This window comes from Oncorhynchus keta, chromosome 1 (assembly GCF_023373465.1).
Source record: "Oncorhynchus keta strain PuntledgeMale-10-30-2019 chromosome 1, Oket_V2, whole genome shotgun sequence".
Taxonomy (NCBI): domain Eukaryota; kingdom Metazoa; phylum Chordata; class Actinopteri; order Salmoniformes; family Salmonidae; genus Oncorhynchus; species Oncorhynchus keta.
In genome coordinates, this window is record NC_068421.1 from 27444915 (window position 1) to 27471872 (window position 26958).

At 43.4% G+C, this 26958-nt stretch overlaps 1 protein-coding gene across 1 annotated transcript; it reads right to left on the reverse strand.

Annotated features, from left to right (window-relative positions):
* Positions 1-346: 346 nt before the first annotated feature.
* LOC118362429 (serine/threonine-protein kinase TAO1) lies at positions 347-25171 on the reverse strand. Its single transcript, XM_035742793.2, has 20 exons — positions 24578-25171; positions 13997-14253; positions 13823-13894; positions 12616-12717; positions 12463-12508; positions 12265-12361; positions 12020-12133; positions 11774-11865; positions 9847-9940; positions 9644-9725; positions 9291-9461; positions 8605-8805; positions 8297-8437; positions 6181-6417; positions 5911-6039; positions 5110-5313; positions 4594-4833; positions 3788-4000; positions 2767-2949; positions 347-1272 (listed from the first exon to the last, which is right to left on the reverse strand). The coding sequence occupies exons 2-20, from the start codon at positions 14126-14128 to the stop codon at positions 742-744; spliced, it is 3081 nt and encodes a 1026-aa protein (XP_035598686.1). The 5' UTR covers positions 14129-14253; positions 24578-25171; the 3' UTR covers positions 347-741.
* Between the last annotated feature and the right edge of the window lie 1787 nt (positions 25172-26958).

The window sequence follows — 26958 nt, forward strand, 5'->3', positions numbered from 1 at the left end:
TCACATCCTCAAACCTAAATGATAATTTCAAACCAACCTAAATGATCATTTCAAACCAACTTGAATTTGTTTCAGGTATTGTCAAGCTCTATACGGTATCTGTGCAGTTCTTTAAATCTCTCCCTGTTAAAATATTTTAGAATGCAAATCATTCTTCTGATTTGGAAAGAGAAACAATCTCAGCTATTTAAAATAACCATAAAAACAGGCTGGCATAAGGAGAAAAAAAAATATTTAAAAATCAAGTAACTGGATAGATGGGCCAATGTATTATCAAATTTGGAGCAGGGGAATTTCATGGGCTGTCTTAGCTTGCTGTGATTAATAGTCACTACATATTTAAAAAAAAAAAGCAGTTAGCAGATGTCAAAAGGCTTTTTGACAGTGGTCTCAGTGGTGGAAGGGGGGCAGTGGCACATATATGTACATGAAAATGATTTCTAAGTGAGAGAACTGTAAAATAAAGAACAGAGGAAGTATTAAGTGTTGACACTGAATGGTTTCAATAGAAACAGAACAACTGATCTGTATGTGTGCTAATAAACTGCTGTGTAGAGGGGGTGTGCCTCTTTCAGCCCTTTTGACCTGAGCAACATTTATTTCCACACGCATCCACATCTGTACACAGGACAGGAGAGGAACGAGGGATAGGAGAGAGGGGAGGTGGAGGTGTAGCAGAGCTCAGCCCATGCTGTCCCACTCTGCAGCGCCCTACTCTGACTCTGGTGCTGGGCTGGGAGTCTATGTGTAGGACAGGTGAGACCCATTGGATATCTGAGAGTTGACACTGGTGCTCCTGCTCATAGCCTGCTCACTGCGCCCCCCTGAGGCTGTCCTGCTCAGTGCCTGGGGGCTGTTCTGCACTCCTCCACTGCCTCTGGCCCCCAGGGGCCCTGCCGAGGGGTGGCCCCACGGCTGAGGACACCCGCCTCCCTGCATGCCTTGGCCCCAGGCTTGCTGCATGGGGGACCCTCCCTGACCAGAGTGGTAGTGGTGATGGCTGCCTTGGTGCCCTGACCCTCCACTGCCCCAGTGTAGCCCTTGAGAGGAGCCCCCAGAGTGGTGCTGTGTCTGGGGGTGGGCCCAGCTGCCTGGGGCCCCGGGGAAGCTGTGGCTAAAGGCCTCTGGGGAGAGGTTGGACAGCACCATGTTGTTGAAGCCTAGACGCATGCTCTCCGAGTCGAACGCTTCGATCTCCCTGGCCTGGCGCTCCAGCAGGCTACGGATCCTCTCCGAACGCTCATTCTGAAGAGCCAGCATCTCCTCCTCAATCTGAAGATACACACAGCTGCTCAGTACTATAATATGTTCATTTCAATATTGCACTGGTTTATCAATAATAACAGCAAACTCTGGAGCTTGAAACTAAATAAAGCCCAAATGTCAACTGAGACTTTTTGCCACTGCATCCCAAATGGCACCCTACATCCCAAATGGCACCCTACATCCCAAATGGCACACTGCATCCCAAATGGCACCCTACATCCCAAATGGCACACTGCATCCCAAATGGCACACTGCATCCCAAATGGCACCCTACATCCCAAATGGCACCCTACATCCCAAATGGCAACCTACATCCCAAATGGCAACCTACATCCCAAATGGCAACCTACATCCCAAATGGCACACTGCATCCCAAATGGCACACTGCATCCCAAATAACACACTGCATCCCAAATGGCACACTGCATCCCAAATGACACACTGCATCCCAAATGACACACTGCATCCCAAATGGCACACAGCATCCCAAATGGCACACTACATCCCAAATGGCACCCTACATCCCAAATGGCACCCTACATCCCAAATGGCACACTGCATCCCAAATGGCACACTGCATCCCAAATGGCACCCTACATCCCAAATGGCAACCTACATCCCAAATGGCACCCTACATCCCAAATGGCAACCTACATCCCAAATGGCACACTGCATCCCAATTGGCACACTGCATCCCAAATGGCAACCCTGCATCCCAAATGGCAACCCTGCATCCCAAATGGCACACTGCATCCCAAATGGCACACTGCATCCCAAATGGCACATAGCATCCCAAATGGCACACTGCATCCCAAATGGCACATAGCATCCCAAATGGCACACTGCATCCCAAATGGCAACCCTGCATCCCAAATGGCACACTGCATCCCAAATGGCACATAGCATCCCAAATGGCACACTGCATCCCAAATGGCACATAGCATCCCAAATGGCACACTGCATCCCAAATGGCAACCCTGCATCCCAAATGGCACATAGCATCCCAAATGGCACACTGCATCCCAAATGGCAACCCTGCATCCCAAATGGCACACTGCATCCCAAATGGCAACCTACATCCCAAATGGCAACCTACATCCCAAATGGCAACCCTGCATCCCAAATGGCACACTGCATCCCAAATGGCAACCCTGCATCCGAAATGGCAACCTACATCCCAAATGGCAACCTTGCATCCCAAATGGCAACCCTGCATCCCAAATGGCACATAGCATCCCAAATGGCACACTGCATCCCAAATGGCAACCTACATCCCAAATGGCAACCCTGCATCCCAAATGGCACACTGCATCCCAAATGGCAACCCTGCATCCCAAATGGCAACCTACATCCCAAATGGCACATGCATCCCAAATGGCACCCTATCCACTTAAAAGTGCCCTACATTTGACCACAGTGCACTATACAGGGAATAGGGTGCAAATTGAGACGCAACTCATGTTAAAAATATATATATATTCCCAGTATGGAAGATCAGACCTTCTGCTCCAGTAGGGCCCTCCGGAGGGACACTCTCTGCTCCAGGTCCTTCCGCTCACGGTCGTGCTGGGCGTCCGTCTGCATCTTGATCTTGCTCTGGTAGGCGTTGAGTAGCTCCAGCTCCTGCTGCAGCTGCATCCTCAGCACCTGGCACTGAGCCTCCTGAGCCTCATCCAAACGCAGCTAGAGACGAGAGGGGAGCCAGACAGGGGGGTCAGTACAATGTTAAGGGATTTTGGCAATAAGGCCCTTTATCTACTTCAACAAAAAAAGGAGATCCGCAAACTAGGAGCTCAGATGAAATAATTGAATAACCAATGTTTGGACAGACAAGCTGTCTTCCTCAGGGTATAATGAAAAACTGCAGGTCACTAGTTTATATAGTGTCAAAGGACAGATACAGGTGTCTAATCATGGTCGGGTGTGGCTTGATATCATTGGTTCATTTACAGATATAAATAGAACATATAAAAAACAAATGATAGTATACGATCATAGACAATTTGGCTACATAAGCCTACAAACATTTACAATGAACAGCAAAATCACAAGAATGTCTTCAGATCCTGGTCTACGCTGAGACCGAAGGGACCAAGGGTCTTTAAATTAAAGATTCAGGCAGCTTCTTGTTTTAACAATAAATCGTCGAGGTCACCCCCTCTCCTAGGGAGGGTGATGTGTTCAATGCCGATTTAACGTAGGGACAAAATCGAGTGGTTCGCTTCCAAAAAGTGGGCCACAACTGGGTAGGTTGAGTTTTTGCAGGTGCTGACCTGACATAATCGTTTTGTGTGCTTTCGTCGTAAAGCCTTTTTGAAATCGGACACTGTGGCTGGATTTACAACAAGTTTATCTTTAAAATGGTGTCAAATACTAGTATGTTTGAGGAATTTTAATTAGGAGATTTCTGTTGTTTTGAATTTGGCACCCTGCAAATTCAAAAATGCCTATCATCAGTAGTCAGCTTTTTAGAAAAGCATCCCCTCTCCTGCAGTGTTTTTAAAACCCCTGTGTGACTCACAGCCTGTGTGGAGAGCATCTCATTGATAGAGTGGTCGTACTGCTCAGCCAGGATGGCCAGCTTGCGGGTCTGCTCCTCCTTTAGACGCTTCAGGACAGCCTTGTGGTCAGACTTTGGTGTGCTCTCCAGTAGGTGGTTTCTCAAGGCCTTGAACTGTCTGGTCTGGATCTTACATGTGTCTTGGAACTGTTTCTTAATCTGGAGCTCTTTGGACTGGGACAGAGGGAGGAGGAAGAGAGGACAAAGAACAGTGAGGGGTCAGGTCTGGAGCTCTTTGGACTGGGATAGAGGAGGGAGGAAGAGAGGACAACAGAACAGTGAGGGGTCAGGTCTGGAGCTCTTTGGACTGGGATAGAGGAGGGAGGAAGAGAGGACAACAGAACAGTGAGGGGTCAGGTCTGGAGCTCTTTGGACTGGGATAGAGGAGGGAGGAAGAGAGGACAACAGAACAGTGAGGGGTCAGGTTTGGAGCTCTTTGGACTGGGATAGAGGAGGGAGGAAGAGAGGACAACAGAACAGTGAGGGGTCAGGTCTGGAGCTCTTTGGACTGGGTTAGAGGAGGGAGGAAGAGAGGACAACAGAACAGTGAGGGTTCAGGTCTGGAGCTCTTTGGACTGGGATAGAGGAGGGAGGAAGAAAGGACAACAGAACAGTGAGGGGTCAGGTCTGGAGCTCTTTGGACTGGGATAGAGGAGAGAGGACAAACAGAACAGTGAGGGGTCAGGTCCCTACATTAAGGCCATTAACGGTAACACAAAACAACAACGGTTTATGGGAATTGTGTGTGTTGGTATGTGTGTGTTCACCTTGAGGCTCTTGGGCTGCTGTCGGACCTCCATGACGTGTTTGCGCCGGAGCTCTCTCTCCCTTCTCTTGTTGTACTCCTGCTGGTTGGTGAGTTCTGTCTGGTGCTGCAGGCGGATCAGCTCAGCCCTCATCTTCTGGATGGTGTTGACCTGGCGGAACTCCAGCTCCTGCATGGACTCATGGTGCCGCAGCAGCATGGCATGCTCCAGGTCCTTCTGCGTCTGACGCTTATTCAGCTCCTACACACAGACGGACAGGCAGGGAGGAACAACCATACAGGTTAGGAGAAAACTGCATTCTTTAAGAGAAAGGGCAGTATGACAACCAGAGAATGAGGTCACACAGGGTAAAGGTATGGTTACAAAACACATGGAAGTAGGAAAATGAGCAGAACCCACGGCTGAGCCATGGTTACAAAACAAAGCCCGAGAACAGGAAAGTGGGCCCTGTTTGAGGAGAGTGAGAGAGAAACAAGAGACTGTATGAATGAGGAGAGCTGAGTGATTACAGCTAACCTCTCTCACTAGGTCCTGCTCCACGTTGTGGCGAGCGATGAGGATCCTCCTCTTGAAGCGTCGACACTCCAGCTCCAGGTAGTGTCTCTGTCTCCTCAGCAGGTTGGCCTCCTCCTCAGCCTGGAAGTGCTGGAAGTTCTCCTTCTGCTTGGACAGCCACTCCTGCTTCTCCTTCTTAGGGGTCGACTGGTTCTCATTCAACTCCTGGGGGAAGAACAAGGACAGAGATTAAAAGGGGAAATCTGCAGTTACTACATCCATTTTTAGACTTCTAAATGAATGATATAAACCCATTCATTCTCGAACATGAGCTTAGTTCAACTGTTGTACCCCATCAAAAGCCAAAATATAAGCTTTTTACCAATGTTTGTAAACAAAGTAAATGTAATAACCTCAAAACTGTATAACCTCAAAACATGCTTAAAATTATCATTTTGATATCATGGATGCTCACTCCTTGCATTCATAGATCTGTCTATGAATTTGAGTGTGGTTACACTTTCTCCAGCCCCATCCCTCAACCTTTAACCAGATCAGTGGCGGGTAGTATGCTTTGTTATCGTTTCAACTGCAGATTGGCACTTTAAGAAATTGTAAATAGGAGCTTGCTGTCCATATTTGCACATTTTCTGTAAAGGTTTGTCTTTCTGTGAGTCTGTCTGACATGCTGAGAGGATCATGTTGGCAAACATTTGTGCGTGTCATGTGTTTTTTCTTCAAATGATATAGCAATGTTTGATGCCTTGTATACTGTGTATAAAATGTGACCGTTCATCTGTATGACCGCGTGTGATTCTCTACCTCTTTGAGCTGCTCCTTGCGGAGTTTGTACTCTCGTTTCTGGGACTCTAGGAAGCTGTTGAGCTCTTTCTTCTGCTGGCTCTGGATGTGCTGCTGGAACTTCTTCTCATCATTAGTAAAGGTCTTTGCCTGCAGACACACAAAATCAACATTTGAAAACGCCCCCAAAACTTAATTTAAAACAATAACTTTTAACAGTGACCTAGGGAACAGCAGTAGAATCTAGACAGTATGAATGATGGAGTAAGTATGGAGAGAAAACGACTGTACATCTTTCTCCATGGCGGCCTGGTGCTTCTTAATGAGTTTCTCCATCTCCTGGGCAAAGCTGTTCCTCTGGTTCTCCAGCTCTTTGTCCAAACGGAGCCGGTGTTCGTCCATCTCAGCCTTCACCTTGTTCTCCAGGGCCATCAGCTGCTTCTGGTGCTGCCTCCTCATCCTCTTATAGCCTGACATCTGCTCTCTCAGCTCACTGTCCTGCTCGTGCTCCTTCATCTGACGGGTCACCTTGGGGAAACATAAGGCTTATCACAGAACTCTGCACTCTGCTTATATTCTCCTACAGGAGCAGACACTTAAAGGCCCAATGCAACTGTTTTTTTCTCAATATCAAATCATTTCTGGGTAACAATTAAGTACCTGTTTTAAATTCAAATGCTCAAAAAGAAACCAAAACCTTTTTAGCAAAGAGCAATTTATCAAGCAAAATGTAGCTAGGACTGTCTGGGAGTGGTCTTCTCTTTTTGTTATTTCACCTTTATTTAACCAGGAAGGCCAGTTGAGAACAAGTTCTCATTTACAACTGCTACCTGGCCAAGATAAAACAAAGCAGGTCGACAAAAACAACAACACAGAGTTACACGTGGGATAAACAAACGTACAGTCAATAACACAATAGAATCTATATACAGTGTGTGCAAATGTAGTAAGATTAGGCAGGTAAGGCAATAAAAAGGCCATAGTGGTGAAATAATTACAATTTAACATTAACACTGGAGTGATAGATGTGCAGATGATGATGTGCAAGTAGAGATACTGGAATACAAAAAATAAAAAAAATAACAATATGGGGATGGTGTAGTTGGGTGGGCTATTTACAGATGGGCTGTGTACAAGTGCAGTGATCAGTAATCTGCTCTGACAGCTGATGCTTAAAGTTAGTGAGGGAGATATAAGACTTCAGCTTCAGTGATTTTGGCAATTCGTTCCAGTCATTGGCAGCAGGGAAATGGAAAGAAAGGCAGCCAAAGGGGGTGTTGGCTTTGGGGATGACCAGTGACATATACCTGCTGGAGCGTGTGCTACGGGTGGGTGTTGCTATGGTGACCAGTGAGCTGAGATAAGGCGGGGCTTTACCTAGCAAAGACTTATAGATGACTTGAAGCCAGTAGGTCTGGCGACGAATATGTAGCGAGGACCAGCCAATGAGAGCATACAGGTCGCAGTGGTGGGTAGTATATAGGGCTTTGGTTACAAAACAGATGGCACTGTGATAGACTACATCCAATTTGCTGAGTAGAGTGTTGGAGGCTATTTTGTAAATGACATCGCCAAAGTCAAGGATCGGTAGGATAGTCCGTTTTACGAGGTTATGTTTGGCAGCATGAGTGAAGGAGGCTTCGTTGCGAAATAGGAAGCCGATTCTAGATTTCATTTTGAATTTGAGATACTTGTGAATCTGGAAGGAGTGTTCACTGTCTCACCAAACACCTAGGTATTTATAATTGTCCACATATTCTAAGTCAGAACCGTCCAGAATAGTGATGCTAGTCGGGCAGATGCGGGCAGCGATCGGTTGAAAAGCAGGAATGCAGTTTTTACTAGCATTTAAGAGCAGTTGAAGGCCACGGAAGGAGTGTTGTATGGCATTGAAGCTCGTTTGGAGGTTTGTTAACACAGTTTCCAAAGAAGGGCCAGATGTATTCAGAATATATATAATTTGATATATACAGAGAAAAGAGTCGGCCCGAGAATTGAACCCTGTGGCACCCCCATAGAGACTGCCAGAGGTACGGACAACAGGCCCTCCCAATTTGACACCCTGAGTGGGTCTGAGTGGGGGGTGGGAAACTGAATACTAGCTGTTAATGGCAGAGGTTTGAAACTCTCTTTCTTATTGGTCCATTAACTAATTTACCGCCTGGTTATGTCACCAGGCAGGCCAAAACTCCATCCCACCAAAACAGGCTGACATTTCTGGCAGTCTTTTCATACAACTAAAAGGGCATTATAATCATTATCCCAATTTCACAGTATTATTCCAACCTCAGTTTGGAAATGTATATAAAACACTGAAAAATCACGTTTTTGACTGCACTTTAAGGGTCAATTTTAAATCATGTTAACTACAGTACCATTGTATTTCTATGGCTCGATGTGCTCTTACCAGGGAGGCTGTGCGTATTGTGGCAAAGTGCTCGCGGTTGCGGTGGTGTTTTGGCCGTGGAGTGTGAGCAGGGGGAGACTGGGGCTCAGTGAGCGGCCGGCTGTTAGGTTCCGACTCTTCACGATAAGTCGTCTCCTCCTCCTGAGGAAACAAATACAACGCAGTACTTCAACAGCAGAAAGAAATGCTTCAAAATCATCTGTAAAAGGCACTAGGAAACACTATAATCACTATGTTGTGTATTTCAATATAATTAAGGCAGTGTACAGTTATTCTGCAGGTCCAGCTCCAAGATCATCTCTACCCACCGGTTTGAGGTGAATGACGGAGCTGTTGGACATGACCGTGTGGTCTCCCTCCATCATGTCCAGTTCGCTCTTGTCATCTCCGGCGTCGGTCAGGCTGTTGACAGAGCTGCTCTGGGAGCTGGCGCTGATCGACATACTGGGGATAGACTGGTTACTGCCAACGCTGCTCACTGTGCCTGTCCTGCCACTCTGCTCCGGTTCCTGGGGACAACGCCATAACAACAGCAAGACACAAGTGAGTGAAATACTTTTTGAATCACAGTGTGTCAACTATAGCAGGTTATGAGCAGAGGATAAACAGGAACAACTGAATGTTGAGAGAAACAGGCCTCCCCACCAGGCCTCCCTTAACCTAATTATAGTGCATTTAGAGAAACTACTATTAAACTCTTTCCTTGTTTAATAAAACACAACTAAATCTGCTTCAAGTCTATATGTTGTATTAGTAGGTAATGATTTAATGTGTTGTGGTCCGTTTTTTTTAACTTCTTGCTGAATGTTGTTTGTGTGCTGTTTTCTACCTCATGTACATTGAGTGTGGGAAATGCGCATTTACAAATTAAATATTATCATTATTATTTCTAGCCTACTTAGGGTGTTTTCAAAGACTACAATGGTTCTGGTATAAACCATGCTAATCTCAAACTAAGATCCACAGGAGAGCAGAGCCGCATTGGGCGACTGACCTCCTCGTCTCCGTCCTGTGCCTCGGCTGCAGGGCCGTTGTGAGCCTCCTGGAAGAGGATCTTCTTCATCTTGCGGTACTGCAGGTTGTCCAGCTCCCGCACTGCAACCTTGGTCCTCAGGATCAGGTCCATCAGGACAGAGTCGGGCCTCTCCCGCTGCACAAACGCATGCTGAGAAAGAGAGGGAGGCAGAGGGGCCAACCATTTTCTTTTCAGTTGAGGGTGGGTATGATTCACGTTCATTTATTTATTTAACATTCACTCAAAATCAAGTCAACAGAGCCAGCTAGATATGTATCTATACATTTTGGCACTGGTAGATCATCATATACAAGATATCTGAGAGATCTTACCTTTAACAGTACCTCCGAGTTGGGCCTGTCTTGGGGGAATTTCTGAAGGCAAGAATCTACAAAGTTTCGGAAGTAATCCGTCCTGAATTGAGAGATGGGGACAAGAAGGAAGAGTTAGTTTCGTTCCCACCATGACACACTTTAAGTGGACAAATGCCTTCTCCTAGATAATAAGTCAACTCTGATGAAGCTACATGACGTACCATTCACTTGACTGCAGTGTGGGGCTTTCATTCTGTGCTATGTGATATAAGGCACTCATCGCATTCATATTGAACAGTGGAGGTTTTCTCTCAGCTAGAAACAAAGAGATTAGAGAAAACAATAGCTTACCAAGATCCACTAACTAAACATAACAAGGAGGAATACAGATAGATGTCATATTAAAGTAATAGGAAGACAGACAAAAGATTTACAGTGTCTTCGGAAAGTATTCAAACCCATTGCCATTTTCAACATACAGCCTTATTCTAAAATGAATACAATTGTTTTTCCCCTCATCAATCTACACACAATACCCCATAATGACAAAGCAAAAACAGTTTTTTAGAAATGTTTGCTAACTTAGAAAAATAAAAAATAAACTGAAATATAACATTTACATAAGTATTCAGACCCTTTACTCAGTACTTCGTTGAAGCACCTTTGGCAGCGATTACAGCATCAAGTCTTCTTGGGTATGACGCTACAAGCTTGGCACACCTGTATTGTGCGGTAGGGTAGCCTAGTGGTTAGAGCATTGGACTAGTAACCGAAAGGTTGCAAGTTCAAATCCCCGAGCTGACAAGGTACAAATCTGTCGTTCTGCCCCTGAACAGGCAGTTAACCCACTGTTCCAAGGCTGTCATTGAAAAGAAGAATTTGTTCTTAACTGACTTGCCTAGTTAAATAAAGGTAAAAATAAAATTACAACGTTTCTTGCATACTTCTCTGCAGATCCTCTCAAGCTCTGTCAGGTTGGATGGGGAGCGTTGCTACATTCTCTCCAGAGATGTTCGATCGGGTTAAAGTCAAGGATATTCAGACTTGTCCTGAAGCCACTCTTGCGTTGTATTGGCTGTGTGCTTAGGGTTGTTGTCCTGTTGGAAGGTGAACCGTTGCCCCAGCCTGAGGTCCTGGAGCAGATTTTCTGTACTTTGCTCCATTCGTCTTTCCCTTGATCCTGACTAGTCTCCCAGTACCTACCACTGAAAAACATCCCCACAGCATGATACTGCCAAGTTTCCTCCAGACGTGACGCTTGGCATTCAGGCCAAAAAGTTCTATATGTGTTTCATCAGAGAGTTTTTAGGTGCCTTTTGGCAAACTCCAAGCGGGCTATCATGTGCCTTTTACTGAGGAATGCCTTCCTTCTGGCCACTCTACCACAAAGTCCTGATTGTTGGAATGCTTCAGAGATGGTTGTCCTTCAAGAACTTTCTCCCATCTCCACAGAAGAACTCTAGAGCTCTATCAGAGTGACCATTGGGTTCTTGGTCACCTCCTGACCAAGGCCCTTCTCCCCTGATTGCTCAGTTTGGCCGGATGGCCAGCTCTAGGAAGAGTCTTGATGGTTCCAAACTTCTTCCATTTAAGAATGACTTAAGCCACAGTGTTCTTGGGGACCTTCAATGCTGCAGAAATGTTTTGATACTCTTTCCCAGATCTGCTCCTCGACAGATCTCTACGGACAATTCCTGGCTTGGTTTTTGCTCTGACATGCACTGTGAACTGTGGGACCTTATATAGACAGGTGTGTGCCTTTCACAATAATGTCCAATCAATTGAATTTACCACGGGTAGACTCCAATCAAGTGATCAATGGAAACAGGATGCTCCTGAGCCCAATTGAGTCTCATAGCAAAGGGTCTGAATAATTATGTAAATAAGGTATGTTTTATTTTGAATACATTTGAAAACATTTCTAATAACCGGTTTTCACTTTTTAAAATCCATTTTAGAATAAGGCTGTAACGAAACAAAATGTGGAAAAAGTCAAGGGGTCTGAATACTTTCTGAAGGCTCTGTATTATTCAAACCAGTATGAAGAAGAAAACCAGATATTGGTTTAAGATATGGAATGAATGAAGGAGAGCATTAAAACAACAGGAGAGCTAGTCTAGAGTTGAGTACATGGACGAGAGAGTTTACCTAATTCAATGCAGGTTATTCCCAGAGACCAGATGTCGATCTTCCCATCGTACTGACCTTCGTCCATAGCCAGGATTACCTCTGGGGCCATCCTGAGGAAACATCCCAATTTTAATGACCGTTACACTGCTTTTGATTTGATGGAAAATATTGAATGAGACTGTAGATGGTGCCCCATTTCTAAATTCTTCCCTATATTTCAAACACAATCTATTTTTTCTCGTACATTGGGATTTTGAAACTCACCAATATGGCGTCCCCACAAAAGAGTTGGCTGGCGAGACAATGGAGGCAGAACCAAAATCTGCAAGTTTCACCTGGCCAGGCTCTGTCAGCAAGACGTTCCCTGCCTTGATATCTCTGTCAGACAGACAGAGGAAAGAGATGATGTCCTTACAGCTTTGTTCCACTGGCACAGGCACATTCCCTCCCTTAGGGCACAAAGAAGTCAGTCTAGCACGTCCACACATACAGGTATGAGGAGGACTCACCGGTGAATCATGTTGTGGGAATGAAGGTAAGCCAGCCCCTGTAGAGCACCGTGGGTAATCGCTGCTATTTCCATTTCTTGTAAGGGTTTCTTATGAACTACAGAGGATGTAGAGAGAGAGAGAGAATGAAAGTGCTGCAAATCATGGGGAAAACCACAAAGAAGAACTCGTCTTATAATCTCAAAACTGCCATCTTACCTTCCAGGACATCTGAGGCAGAGCCTAGACAGTACTCCATCACCAGCTACAGAGACAGAAAGAGAGAGTGTTATACTGGGCTAAATAATGTACAGTTTCAGAGTATTCACCCTGTTATCATAGCATTATTTTCCATTCAGATAACACTCTTACCCAGGCAGTGTGCTCTCGCAGATAGCATCCTTTATACTCTATGCTGTTTGGGTGCTGTATTCTCTGCAGAAACTTCACCTCCTTGATTATGTCTTGCCATTTCTGTAAGGTAAAAGAGTGGAACAATTACATCATGTTTGCATAACAAGCTTTAAAAGGACCAATCTCCCAGCATCTTGTTTTGGTAAAAAGCTGAGGGATGAGCCTGGAGAAATGTAACCACTCAAATTTATAGACTGACCATCCACGATATCACAATTATAGTTTTAAGCGTGTTGAGGCTATACAGTGTTTGCTTACATTTACAATGTTTACATATACTGGAGTAAAACAAGCTTATATTTTGGGTTCCGATGGGATAATACTGTTGAACTAAGCTCAGATGGCATTTATTTATTTTTGATGTATTTAGTTAAGTTATATTGGTTATATACTTCAAGAATCAAGTATATCATTCATGAATAAGTCAAAAAATGGATATAGCAACTGCAGATTGCTACGGACAGAGGTGCAGGCTGGAACTATGTGTTCTACATGGAACTTTAGTTACTTCCCTTTGAGTTCCACTCTACTTCTTTGGGTTAATGAATTACACAATCCGGTCATTTTGCCAGATTCAAATATAATTATCAACTGTTTTTAGACTGAACCCTAGGGAATAGGCCACTGAATGGCAGTTCCACTGCTTTAAGCAAATAAGCTTATCTCCAGCAAGATGTTTTAATTCAAAACTGCTGAGTAACACAACAAATCCCTTTGGAGACCAAACCTTACAAAAACTGTAGGTCTTAATGCTCCGAACCCACTGAGGACAGGATCTTGAAGGATTAGGGCTTGTTAGAATACATGCTAATGAGCCTTTTCACAGTAAACCAATATTGAGACAGCAAACAACTTCAGCAACAGGCCTCTACTGTGTCAACTCACTGAAGTTGGGTAACCTTTATAACATGAAGCAATTGTTTCCTGGAGAACACATGTTTCATCACACCACTGATTAAATAAATTATCATGGGATCAGTAGATAATATTGTTTGTCCACTGTGCTGACATTGTCACACAATTATCTGATTTACATATTTTTGAGCTTTTCAGAAGAAAATAATTATATTTGCAATTGAGTGAGAGATGCTTACTAACAAAACTATAATTATGAAAGGTAATTGGTGTAACATCAATGACATTTGATGCACAATCTGTCTCTTACCTCGTTGGATTGTTTTCCACTGTAAGACATCTTCTTGATGGCCACCACCTCAGTGGTCCGCACATCTCGTGCCTGAAGAAAAACAAAAAGTCAACACCTTGCCCTATACCTTAAACAGTTCTGAATGGAAGTCCAGCTCTGTTACTGAGCAGAGTGGCGGGTCCAAGTACTCACAAAATAGACTGCACCGAAGCTGCCATGTCCGATCTCTCGCAGGTCTGAGAACAGTTTCTCGGGGTCCTCCTTGAAGAAGAGCTCAGCAACGTCGGGGTCCTTCAGGCTCCCCGCCCGACTGGTGTTGGGCATGCTGAGGGGGGGACGTGCCAGTGCTGCCACCGCCGCGGCCAGGGATTATCTGGATATGCGACAGCGACGCGACAGCCCCCACCGACAGCTCATCTGCAGGACAGCGGCCTCATATGTGTACACACCTTGGGGATGGAGAGGAGAGAGTGAGAACTAGCACAATAGCACTTAGCAAGCACATGAATAATATATATATATATTTTTTTACATCTTAGTCATTTAGCAGACGCACTTATTTCGAGCGATTTCCAGTAGTGAGTGCTTACAATTGTCATACTTTTTTTGTACTGCTGACCCGTAGGAATCAAACCCACAACCCTGGCATTGCAAGCGCCATGCTCTACCAACTGAGCCACATGGGACCCAAAATTAATCAAGTTCTGATATTGAGGGTTGAATGGTGAAATTGATTCTCTGGGACATATAAGATACAACAGCCTGGACAGGGAGAGCGAACAGGACTTCTAATGTGATTATCTAACGGTGAAAAGTCTACATGGGGGATGGGGCATCCATGAACTCGGAATACGCCTACTTTCAACACTTTCCTGCAAAGTCAGGTTCGGGCCATGTTGCCATTATAACTAAAGAGGCACTGCTCTTGTTGACGATAAAAATCTGCGTGATGACGTAGTGTTCACAAAATGTACTTTATCGCTTAAGTTTTACTGTACCAAATATAAATAGAAAGTCAAAAAAAGATTGAACCTTTATTTAACCAGGAAAAGCCCATTGAGACCGAGATACTATTTTTAAGGTAGACCTGGCCAAGGCAGCAACAATCAATACATTACATCATTAAAACATACAACAATACAACATGATCCAGCCTAATAAAAAGCATTTACACTCCTCAGTAACAGAGTCTCTCATCAATATTTTAAATGAATTCAGTGGCACTAACATATCTAGATGAAGCATGGATTGTAGATTATTCCATGCCTCTGGTGCACAAGAAGAGAAGGTAGTCTTGCCTAATACTGTACATGTCCTGGGGACTTTAAGTAGCAACCACCTAGCAGACCAGGTATGGCAACTGCTGGTGGTGAAGGAGACCAGACTAAAGAGGGAGTTTACCCAATACAATACAAATGTATCTTTCTGGGCATATAAAGGGAGGTCCAACCTAAAATTTGGTACAAGGTGCAATGGTGGATGAGTGACTTGGCATCTGTAATAAAGCACAAAGGTGCATGATAAACAGAGTACGGTCTCTGTAAGACAGAGGAGGCTGCATGATAAACAGAGTCCGGTCTCTGTAAGAAGGAGGAGGTTGCATGATAAACAGAGTCCGGTCTCTGTAAGAAGGTGGAGGTTGCATGATAAACAGAGTCCGGTCTCTGTAAGACAGAGGAGTATGCATGATAAACAGAGTCCGGTCTCTGTAAGACAGAGGAGGCTGCATGATAAACAGAGTCCAGTCTCTGTAAGACAGAGGAGGCTGCATGATAAACAGAGTCCGGTCTCTGTAAGACAGAGGAGGATGCATGATAAACAGAGTCCGGTCTCTGTAAGACAGAGGAGGCTGCATGATAAACAGAGTCCGGTCTCTGTAAGACAGAGGAGGATGCATGATAAACAGAGTCCGGTCTCTGTAAGACAGAGGAGGCTGCATGATAAACAGAGTCCGGTCTCTGTAAGACAGAGGAGGCTGCATGATAAACAGAGTCCAGTCTCTGTAAGACAGAGGAGGATGCATGATAAACAGAGTCCGGTCTCTGTAAGACAGAGGAGGATGCATGATAAACAGAGTCCGGTCTCTGTAAGACGGAGGAGGCTGCATGATAAACAGAGTCCGGTCTCTGTAAGACAGAGGAGGCTGCATGATAAACAGAGTCCGGTCTCTGTAAGACAGAGGAGGATGCATGATAAACAGAGTCCGGTCTCTGTAAGACAGAGGAGGATGCATGATAAACAGAGTCCGGTCTCTGTAAGACAGAGGAGGCTGCATGATAAACAGAGTCCGGTCTCTGTAAGACGGAGGAGTATGCATGATAAACAGAGTCCGGTCTCTGTAAGACAGAGGAGGCTGCATGCAAAAACAACAAGTCACCATAATAAATTACAGAGAGAAAAGTGGCCTGAACAAGGTTCTTTCTAGCCATAAGCTGGAAGCGAGCCTTAATACAAAAATAAAAATCCATTTCAATTTAAGCTTTGTCACAAGATTATCCACATGAACTTTAAAGAACAACTTGTCATCCAACCAAATACCTAGGTATTTGTAGGATGACACTTTTTCAACGGATAAGCCACCAGATGTGGCCATGCTAACCTTCTCTGTCCGAGTTCTAGCTCTGGTAAAGGTCATGAATTTAGTTTTTTGTACATTCAAGACCAGTTTGAGACCATAAAGGGAGGCCTGCGTTGATTGAAAAGCAGTCTAGAGCCCTTCAACAGCCTGAACCATGACTGTATCATGTACTTCCGGCGCCGACAGAGATGGCCGCCTCGCTTCGCGTTCCTAGGAAACTATGCAGTTTTTTGTTTTTTTACGTGTTATTTCCTGGTTATTACTGCATTGTCGGAACTAGAAGCACAAGCATTTCGCTACACTCGCATTAACATCTGCTAACCATGTGTATGTGACAAATAAAATTTGATTTGATATCTGAATATATGACTATCATCTGCATCCCATTTCCCAAATCATTAATAAAAATGGATGAGAACAACACTGGAGCTAAAATGGAACCCTGCGGCACACCTTTATTAATCTCAAGAAAGCTAGTGATTGTCAGTATATACACATTGTCTTCTGTCAGAATGATAATTCCTAAACCAATGTACTGCCCCTTCACTGAGACCAATGTTTCTGAGTCTGGCTAGCAACAATTCATGGTCAACTGAATCAAAGGCCTTTGACAAATCCACAAACAGAGCAGCACAATGTTGCTTTTTATCAAGTGCATTAATGATGTAGTTTGCCACGGCCATAGCTGCAGCTGTGGTGCTGTGCCCCGATCTAAAGACAGACTGAACCTCACTCAGTATGTTATTTTCAATTAACATGTTTTTTTTACTGAGTTCACTAGGGATTCATAGACTTTGGCCAGGATAGGGAGTTTGGAGGACAATAGTTATTAGCATCTGAGGGATCTCCACCCTTTAGCAGTGGGAGGACATAAGCTGATTTCCAAATGATGGGTATGGAATTGGTCAAGAGACTCAAATTGAAAATGTGAGCCACAGGTTCAGTAATAATACCAGCTGCTATCTTTAAGAGGTAGGAGTCCAGGTTGTCTGGATGTGCAGACTTTTTAGTGTCTATTGCCTTTAGTGCTTTATAGACAGACCCCAGTATAAGAAACAGGCTCAAAGTTAAAATGGTTCACATGAGGGCCTATATCATAGTTGACTGTAACCGAGCTTACATTAGAGGCCTGGGCACCACCGTTATTAAAAACCCCTACAATATCGGCTTGTTCTTTCATTTCATTAGAATGGTCAGGAAGGTCAGAGGATACATTAGAACCTGACACTGATTTGATTAGCTTCCAGAACTTGGTAGGGTTGTTTAGATTCTCTGTGACTGCATTTAAATAGTAATCCGATTTGGACTTCCTGATCAATCCTGTGCATTTGTTTCTTAGCGTTCTGAAGGAGACCCAGTCAACAGGAGCATTTGTATGTCTCAAGAGATATTACCCAAGAGATATTTCTCTTTCTAATTAAATCTGCCAAGTTATCTGAAAACCAGGGAGTGTCCCTTCTACTGATTCTACATTTCTTCACAGGGGCATGCTTTTCACAAATGGACACAAATTTCATATGAAAATATTTCCAGGCAGTGTCAACATCAGGAATCAGACTTACTCTGTCAATATTATGGTACAGATCACGTAAGAGCGCTTGCTCTAAAATGTATTTTAAAAATATAATGGGGTTTGGCTTTAGTCATTTTTGCACTTCTAACACAAGCAATTGCACAGTGACCACTGACATTGAAAATAGGCCGTCATTGAAAATAAGAATTTGTTCTTAACTGACTTGCCAAGTTAAATAATGGTTAAAAACAACAACAAAAAGTAGGGCGAGTCCACATGTTTTTCTACTTGCAAACACACACAGATATCCTAACCATGGACAGCCACATCATATTTAGCTTACGTTGATTGGACTAAATCGTTTTTTGGTATCTTTTAATTGTCACTGTATTAGACGAAGCATAGGTGATTTGATGATGTTGAAATGTTGAAGTTGAAATGGTTCTGGAATAGTGTTTTCTTTGTGACTTGCGGCAACTCTTAGTGGTCCAAAAATGTTGTAAACATTAACTTCCTTGACAATGCTGTAGGTCATGTCTGTTACTGTACATGCAATATGCATTGTGGACTTCACTGGACAGAGGTTACTATCCGGTTTTGTGATAAAACAAAGGTGTGGTTGAATTTACTCTGCCACTGGTTATAGAGCAAACAACTCAATTATCACAACACATAGGTTGTAATATGACTTTTGGGGGGCTTGGCTTCCCCGGTGATTTTACCCACGCACTGTTACGATCTGTAGCCTAATAAGCTGCATGCTTTCCCGAGTCGTAGTGGGAGGCCCACACACCATATCATTGAGTGACTCCAAGTTTACTTGGATATGATGGTTAATATATCAATATTTGCGCATAAAAGGCGTTTCCGCCGCCATTTCTCGCATAATCAATTTTACCAACACAGACCGATCCCACCATGTCGAAAGAACAAATTATCCATCTGCATACGTAAAATTGTACTGAAACTTCCAGTTTCCATGACAGCTATCGTAAAAAAAACGAATGTATACAGTATGACTTTACTCGCATAAAAACTGTGATGGAAACGTGGTTAATGTCATTCTTTTTCTCCTTACTTTGTTCCCACCAGAACAGCAAGGTATCATGCTGAGTATGAGGTAGAGGAAGTGCAGAGTGGCAGACCACACCCGAAGTAGAGTAGAACCAAGACACGCGGAAACAAGAGTTGTGTGCAGTGTGTCTCAAGGGTTTCATCATGTGTAAGAATTCAGTTGTGTCAGTAATGGATTGAAGAAGAACAAACGCCAGTGCTGTGCTGTCAACTTTTTCACTCAGTCCAGTGCTCTCTCCCACGGATATGATGCACGCCACGGACTAGAGGTCAACCGATTATGATTTTTCAAGCCGATACCGATTATCGGAGGACCAAAAAAGCCAATTGTTTTATTTATTTGTAATAATGACAATTACAACAATACTGAATGAACACTTATTTTAACTTAATATAATACATCAATAAAATCAATTTAGCCTCAAATAAATCATGAAACATGTTCAATTTGGTTTAAATAATGCAAAAACAAAGTGTTGGAGAAGGAAGTAAAAGTGCAATATGTGCCATGTAAAAAAGCTTGCTCAGAACATGAGAACATATGTTAAAAGGAACCACCAGCTTTCATGAGTCTTCAATATTCCCAGGTAAGAAGTTTTAGGTTGTAGTTATTATAGGACTATTTCTCTCTATACGATTTGTATTTCATATACCTTGACCATTGGATGTTCTTATAGGCACTTTAGTATTGCCAGTGTAACAGTCTAGCTTTCGTCCCTCTCCTCGTTCTTACCTGGGCTCGAACCAGGAACACATCGAAAACAGCCACACTCGAAGCAGCGTTACCCATCGCTCCACAAAAGCTGCGGCCGTTGCAGAGCAAGGGGAATAACTACTCCAAGTCTCAGAGCGAGTGACGTCACCGATGTAACCGCTATTAACGCGCACCCCGCTAACTAGCTAGCCATTTCACATCGGTTACACGAGCCTAATCTCAGGAGTTGATAGGCTTGAAGTCATAAACAGCGCAATGCTTGAAGTATTGCGAAGAGATGCTGGTAAACACACAAAAGTGCTGTTTGAATGAATGCTTACAAGCCTGCTGGTGCCTACCACCGCTCAGTCAGACTGCTCTATCAAATCATAGACTTAATTATAACATAATAACACACAGAAATACGAGCCTTCGGTCATTAAAATGGTCGAATCCGGAAACTATCATTTCGAAAACAAAACGTTTATTCTTTCAGTGAAATACGGAACTGTTACGTATTTTATCTAACGGATGGCAGCCCTAAGTCTAAATATTGCTGTTACATTGTACAACCTTCAATGCTATGTCATAATTACGTAATATTCTGGCAAATTAATTACGGCCTTTGTTAGGAATAAATAGGTCACAAGGTTCGCAATGAGCCAGGCGGCCCAAACTGCTGCATATACCCTGACTGCTGCATATACCCAAACTGCTGCATATACCCTGACTGCTGCATATACCCAAACTGCTGCATATACCCTGACTGATGCATATACCCTGACTGCTGCATATACCCTGACTGCTGCATATACCCTGACTGCTGCATATACCCTGACTGCTGCATATACCCTGACTGCTATATATACCCTGACTGCTGCATATACCCTGACTGCTGCATATACCCTGACTGCTGCATATACCCTGACTGCTGCATATACCCTGACTGCTATATATACCCTGACTGCTGCATATACCCTGACTGCTGCATATACCCTGACTGCTGCATATACCCTGACTGCTGCATATACCCTGACTGCTGCATATACTGCTTGCATGGAACGCAAGAGAAGTGACAATTTCCCTAGTTATAAGAAAGTAATGTTAGCAGGCAATATTAACTAGATATGATTTTAAAGAAAGGCATTGATGTTTATGATTAGGTACATTGGTGCAACGACAGTGCTTTTTTTGCAAATGTGCTTGTTAAATCATCACCTGTTTGTCGAAGTAGGCTGTGATTCAATGAGAAATTAACAGGCACCGCATCGATTATATGAGACGCAGGACACGCTAGATAAACGAGTAATATCATCAACCATGTGTAGTTAACTAGTGATTATGTGAAGATTGATTGTTTTTTGTAAGATAAGTTTAATGCTCGCTTGCAACTTACCTTGGAAACTTGCTGCCCTCGCGTAACAGGTAGTCAGCCTGCCACGCAGGCTCCTTGTGGAGTGCCATGTAAGGTCGGTGGTTAGAGCATTGGACTAGTAACCAGAAGGTTGCAAAAACAAATCCCCGAGCTGACAAGGTAAAAATCTGTGCGTTCTGCCCCTGAACAAGGCAGTTAACCCACCGTTCCTAGGCCGTCATTGAAAATAAGAATGTGTTCTTAACTGACTTGCCTAGTTCAATAAAAGTGTAAAATATATACAGTGGGGCACAAAAAGTATTTAGTCAGCCACCAATTGTGCAAGTTCTCCCACTTAAAAAGATGAGAGAGGCCTGTAATTTTCATCATAGGTACACTTCAACTATGACAGACAGAATTAGAAGAAAGAAATCTAGAAAATCACTTTGTAGGATTTTTAATGAATTTATTTGCACAAAACAAATCTGCAAATCGGTGTCCAAAAATACAGCTTACTGATTGTTATGAAAACTTGAAATCGGCCCTAATTAATCGGCCATTCCGATTAATCGGTCGACCTCTACCACGGACTGCTTTAGGCAGACAATTAGAAAGAAATTACTCTAGGATCACGGCCCTCTGAGCGTCCCTGGATGTCACAGGAGAGCCTAATAATAGGAGCAAGGGATGGGCACACTGGCCAGTGATGTAAGGTTGAGCTCTGGAGAGTGGCCAGTTATAGCTCTCGGTCCATTCTGGCGAACGAAGTCGGAAGAGATCACAGTCTCCTGTTTCCATAGAAACAGCAACTACTGTAAGAAAGCCAGTGTGCTGTGTCCATGCTGATAGACAGTGACTCTCCGCCTCTCCCCCAACACCGTCTTGCTCCACTATTTTGGTATGCACACAGACAAAGAAAATAGCACTGCAGCTGATAACCTCACACAAAGAAAACCCAACATTACAACACAGTAGATAACTAAGAAAAAGATGATGCACCATTACCATCCATACCATAAAACTAGCTAGTTGTTAGACCTGTACAGGTCAGTACAGACACACTTCCTCAGTCAATAGACTCAAATACATATTTAAGAGGTATTTTCAATTCTCAAATAAAAAAGCTGAACTGTTTTTTACTAGGCCTAATCTAACATTGCCTGAGGAAGACCAACATGTGGTAATAACATAGCCACTCCTCAACAACATCAGAAAATTGACTAGTGCCTAATTATTTTTTTGGTGGGGTAATACCAACATATTTTTACCAGTAACCCAACATGTCACTGTCTGTATGCCTCAATAAACATGTCATTTATTGCTGGCTCTCAAACATGATGTAATTATTGATAGCTAGCTAGTTATCTGAAGAAAGTTGCCAGTGCCCAGCCAGCTCAGATGATCAGCTGCACAGACACACTGAGCAACACTCTCCCTCTCTGACGCCAGAGTCACAAGACTGTTCCTCTCCCTCTCGGCCTGGGAGGAACAGCACAGCCAGACCCCAGTCTCTCAGGCAGACATCTTTTGTCCCGCAACACTGGACGACTCACTCACTACCCTGCTGCACAGACGCAGCCACAGCCCTGAAATAAGGTCTCATTAACGGCATGCGACTGTGGCTCTTTATTGCCATTGTTGTTTATGAATGAGCCTTGTTGTTGTAGCCTCTCTCTCATGATGGTGACGTTTTGAACAGCAGGAGGCACGTGAGAGTAGTGACAGCGATGGTAACTGATACCTTTAATGAAACACTTCGGCGTGCTACTGACACCCTACACACACACACACACACACACACACACACACACACACACACACACACACACACACACACACACACACACACACACACACACACACACACACACACACACACACACACACACACACACACACACACACACAGAGGCAGCAAGAATGCAGCCGGACAGGACAACAAAGAGAGAGGGATGGAATCCCCTCTCTCTGCATGCTGTCACTGCACTGCATTTCCTGTTTGCTCAGCTATAGGCACTGCTGGGACTTTTTTGGGCATTAAGACTCTTCTATCATAGCTTATACAGGCCTAGCAACGGTTTTGCTTTGGAGCTCTTATAGGGGAAAACAACTGTATTGTATTATCTGTGTAAGTGTAATGTAGTCTGTGATAGGCTAATCAATCATCTCAGGTATTGACAATGCAAAGGTGTGGATAAAAACATAGGCCATCCTTATTGTCCATCCATGGGGCCTATGTGCATCTCTCTCTGCATTACGCATTATACCGTTTTTCAAGTGAATTGAAATGCAATTCATGAATTTATAAATCGTCACAGTAGAAAACCATTAGCAATATTAAAATGTACTTCCTGAATTGAAAACTAAATTGACCTGACCCCTTTGTTTGAATGATTATGTAATAGACACCCATAAACAAATGAAATGAGTATGAACACATAGCCTACTCGTTTCAGTTCACAAGGTGAAGTAGCACCCATTTTATTTCATTTTCATTCGTTTAATTTTCATTGACCAAAACACACACACACAGCTGAAACAGGAAAATTACAATTATGAATCAATATGCCAGGAGGACATCTCATTTATCGTGCCTGCCATCATTTATGGAGCACTTTTATGCCAACGTTAATGGCTTGGGGCATATGAATGTCACATAGCTAACAAATCCAATCATAGTCTAAACTACCGTAATAGCAGCTGGATGGTAATTAATGCAAGCTGTTGCCAAATGCTGTCTTATTCTTAAAAATAATCAATAGTAGACTCATTCAAATGCATTTAGAAGTGTTCTGTTCATATGAATGATGAATAACGACTGGAACACCCCGCATTTGTAAACAAACCCCGTGTGGATCAAAGAAAGAGATAACATAAAAACAAAACAGACTGTTGTTTACCATCTGATCTTTGAAACAGATGCGACGACATACACCTCATATGTACCCTCGTTAATGTGATAGTACAGTAGCAAGATTGTCACGTGACGAATCACGTTCAAGCCAAACTCATCATCGTGAAATGTCCATTGACTCCATAACCATATCGGTTGCTCGCTGGCAAGTCAAGGCTAGTAGTGGCATAGCTAACACATAACAGTACCTAGCTAGCTATAGCCAGGACATCGCTCAAAGATCTTGACTCCCCAAAATCAAATCGATAAAACATTTACCACTGTACTAGACAAGGCAGTTAACTTGAGCTAGGTAGCCAGCTAGTTAGTTGGTTAGTTTACTAATGTCAACAAATTGGAAGTTACCGGTAGCTAGTTACCTACACCCCGTTGGAGTAGTGTGGTCGATGTGAAATCATGCTACGGCTGGCTCAGCAGCCGAGAACTTGAGGTAGCTAACTTGATGTTACTAGCTAGCCATGGAAGCCAACTTAGTATTTTATGTGGTGTGCAAGCAATATATGGTGATATGACAAGTGTTGTAGGTATTAGTACATTTTTGGGTTTCGTTACAAGCATTGTTTAACATCGTACCATTTGCATTTTAAGGCGTTAAAACATATGATGCTATCTATTATTAGTTATTCCTAGCCAGTTTAAAACTCACCCTTCCGACAGGCCTGGATGGTTTGAGCGGAGCAGATAATGTCGTGTGGTTCAACCAATTTTGGACAGGAAGAGTACTGGATTTGTTTTTTCCTGTATTATATTTTCCTTGCACTGATTTCTGATGTTTTTCGAAGTTGTCAACCGAGTTGTAGCTTTAGATTGGCTGTGTAGAGTTGTCTAAAATCTAAAATCACCCTTGGAGTAACTGGGGCCCAGATTGTCGATTCCCGTACTACAGGCAGATCCCAAAGATGGCGGCTGTGCGTTCCACCACCTCCCTCCGTGACAAATACGGCGGGGAAATGTGAGGGACTCTCAGGGAACACCACGAAAACACCCAAACTGAAAGCGACCGCACCCTTGATACCGTCGGAAGAGTGGAGAGGCCTTTTCTTTGAGTGAGAGTAGAAGTATGTTCAATATTTCTCTGTGTTTATGTTGGGATTCTCTCCCGTCCTCTTCCAATTCAGCCAGTTCCGCCCTATCGCTGTAAACTCCCTCTGACCTATTCATATACAGTCATTGCTTTGATCGAAACGCATGGAGCAGCAAACCTACCAAACCCTCAAGGGGCGGTGACAATACAGTTACTGATCTGCAGGCTAAATATTTTATTATGGACAAAATAAAATGGCATGACCATAGCACAACAACGAATTGTATCTATTGACACTGTTTTTTTTTACAACGTTTCCCCAACATTGCTCAGCATGATGTATCTTTAGAGAACCCCAGGAGATGCAAGAGGGTTTACTGCTGGTCCCCAATGTGATGCAATTGGAGTCATGATAAGGGCAAAAACCATGATGATGTGATTCGATTCAGGGATACATTTAGTAAACATGTCCATGAACATCACTGTAGTTGGGTTCAATTAGTACAATTTAGTTTCAGACAGATACAGATACATTATTGTAATATATAACAAATTATGCATATGGTAATAACTAGGCTATTATAGATTGAACATTTGTGAGTTATACTGTTTTATGTTAACACCCCGAAGAAAAGGACAACAGTCGCCTCCCAAGTCGAACAGCGTTCTAAGGCACTGTATAGCAGTGCTTGAGGCGTCACTACAGACCCGGGTTGGATCCCAGGCCGTATCACAGCTGTCCGTGACCGGGAAACCCATGAGGTGACACAATTGGCCCAGGTTTATCCAAGTTATGGAGGGTTGGGATTTCCTTGTCCCGTCATGCTCTAATGACTCCTGCAAGCTGACTTCGGTTGCCAGTTGGACTGGGTTTCCTACGACACATTGGTGCGGTTGGCTTCCGGGTTAAGCGAGCAGTGTGTCAAGAAGCAGTGCGGCTTGGCAGGGTCATGTTCAGGAGGATGCATGGCTCTCGACCTTCGCCTCTCCCGAGTCTGTAGGGGAGTTTCAACGATGGGACAAGACTGTAAGTACCAATTGAATATCACAAAATTGGGGAGAAAAGGGGGTAAAAGTACAAAAATATATATATAAACAAAAACGAAAACGGCCAACTTATTGTATCAGCGATATTAGCAGGACTAGTATGCTCAGATGACAACAGATCTAGGGTTGTCATTTAGACTTTTTATTGGTTTGCTGCTCATGTGTAGGGCATATCATGTTTATGTGTCTGCAACAACTTATAATGAGTTATGATCATATGGCCATATTATAAGCCATTATTTCATCCTTGTACATCAGCCTTCACAGATTAGGTTTGTGAAATCAATGTCTGTACCATTTCACACAAAAACACCCTAGTGGAGTATTAGAGACTTGTGTAATAACACTGTAATCACACTAGATATTACATGGCAAATTAGTATGTAATTGCTTTGTAATTGCATTACAGGCTAATCCAGTTGATCCTACATTAAGAAACCTGTTGTCTTAGACTAATTCATGGTTATTGTGACTGTGAAGCAGTGAAAAAAAGCTGCCAACAACTTTCTCTTCTAAACTAAAGTGAACCAATTGGTGCTCCAGATAAGCAGCTTGTGCCCTTGTTTGGCTCACAACCAGATGGCCAGCCCGACCAATAAGGCTCTTTATCCAAGTGAACAGGAAGCCTTTCAATCCATGTCATGCATGGGAGATACAACAGTGCTGCACTGCTACAGCAGGTTTTAAGTCTGATGCTAAATTTAAAAAAGGTGATCATGAAGAATACAGTGCTGTATATCAAAGGTGCATCCAGATTAACACAGAGGATTTTGAAAGATAATTCTATTAAATATACCCTTTTACAAAAGGATATAATTTAGAATAGAGGCTGGGTGACAGGGCGCTAGATGTAGCCTATCCAAAGCTTTTCAAGTGTTCGCTAAGAAGAAGAAAAACTGTGACATTAAAAAATAAAAAACTCAGTAGTACTTTCCTGCCAAGAATTTCCTTCAAAT

Excerpts from the sequence above, each read along its gene's own strand:
- LOC118362429 (XM_035742793.2), bottom strand. The coding sequence starts at position 14,128 with ATGCCCAACACCAGTCGGGCGGGGAGCCTGAAGGACCCCGACGTTGCT. Across the intron at positions 8,806-9,290 it reads CACAGGACGGAGACGAGGAG|GAACCGGAGCAGAGTGGCAG; the intron begins GTCAGTCGCCCA and ends CGTTGTCCCCAG. Across the intron at positions 5,314-5,910 it reads GCAAGGAGCAGCTCAAAGAG|GAGTTGAATGAGAACCAGTC; the intron begins GTAGAGAATCAC and ends TTCTTCCCCCAG.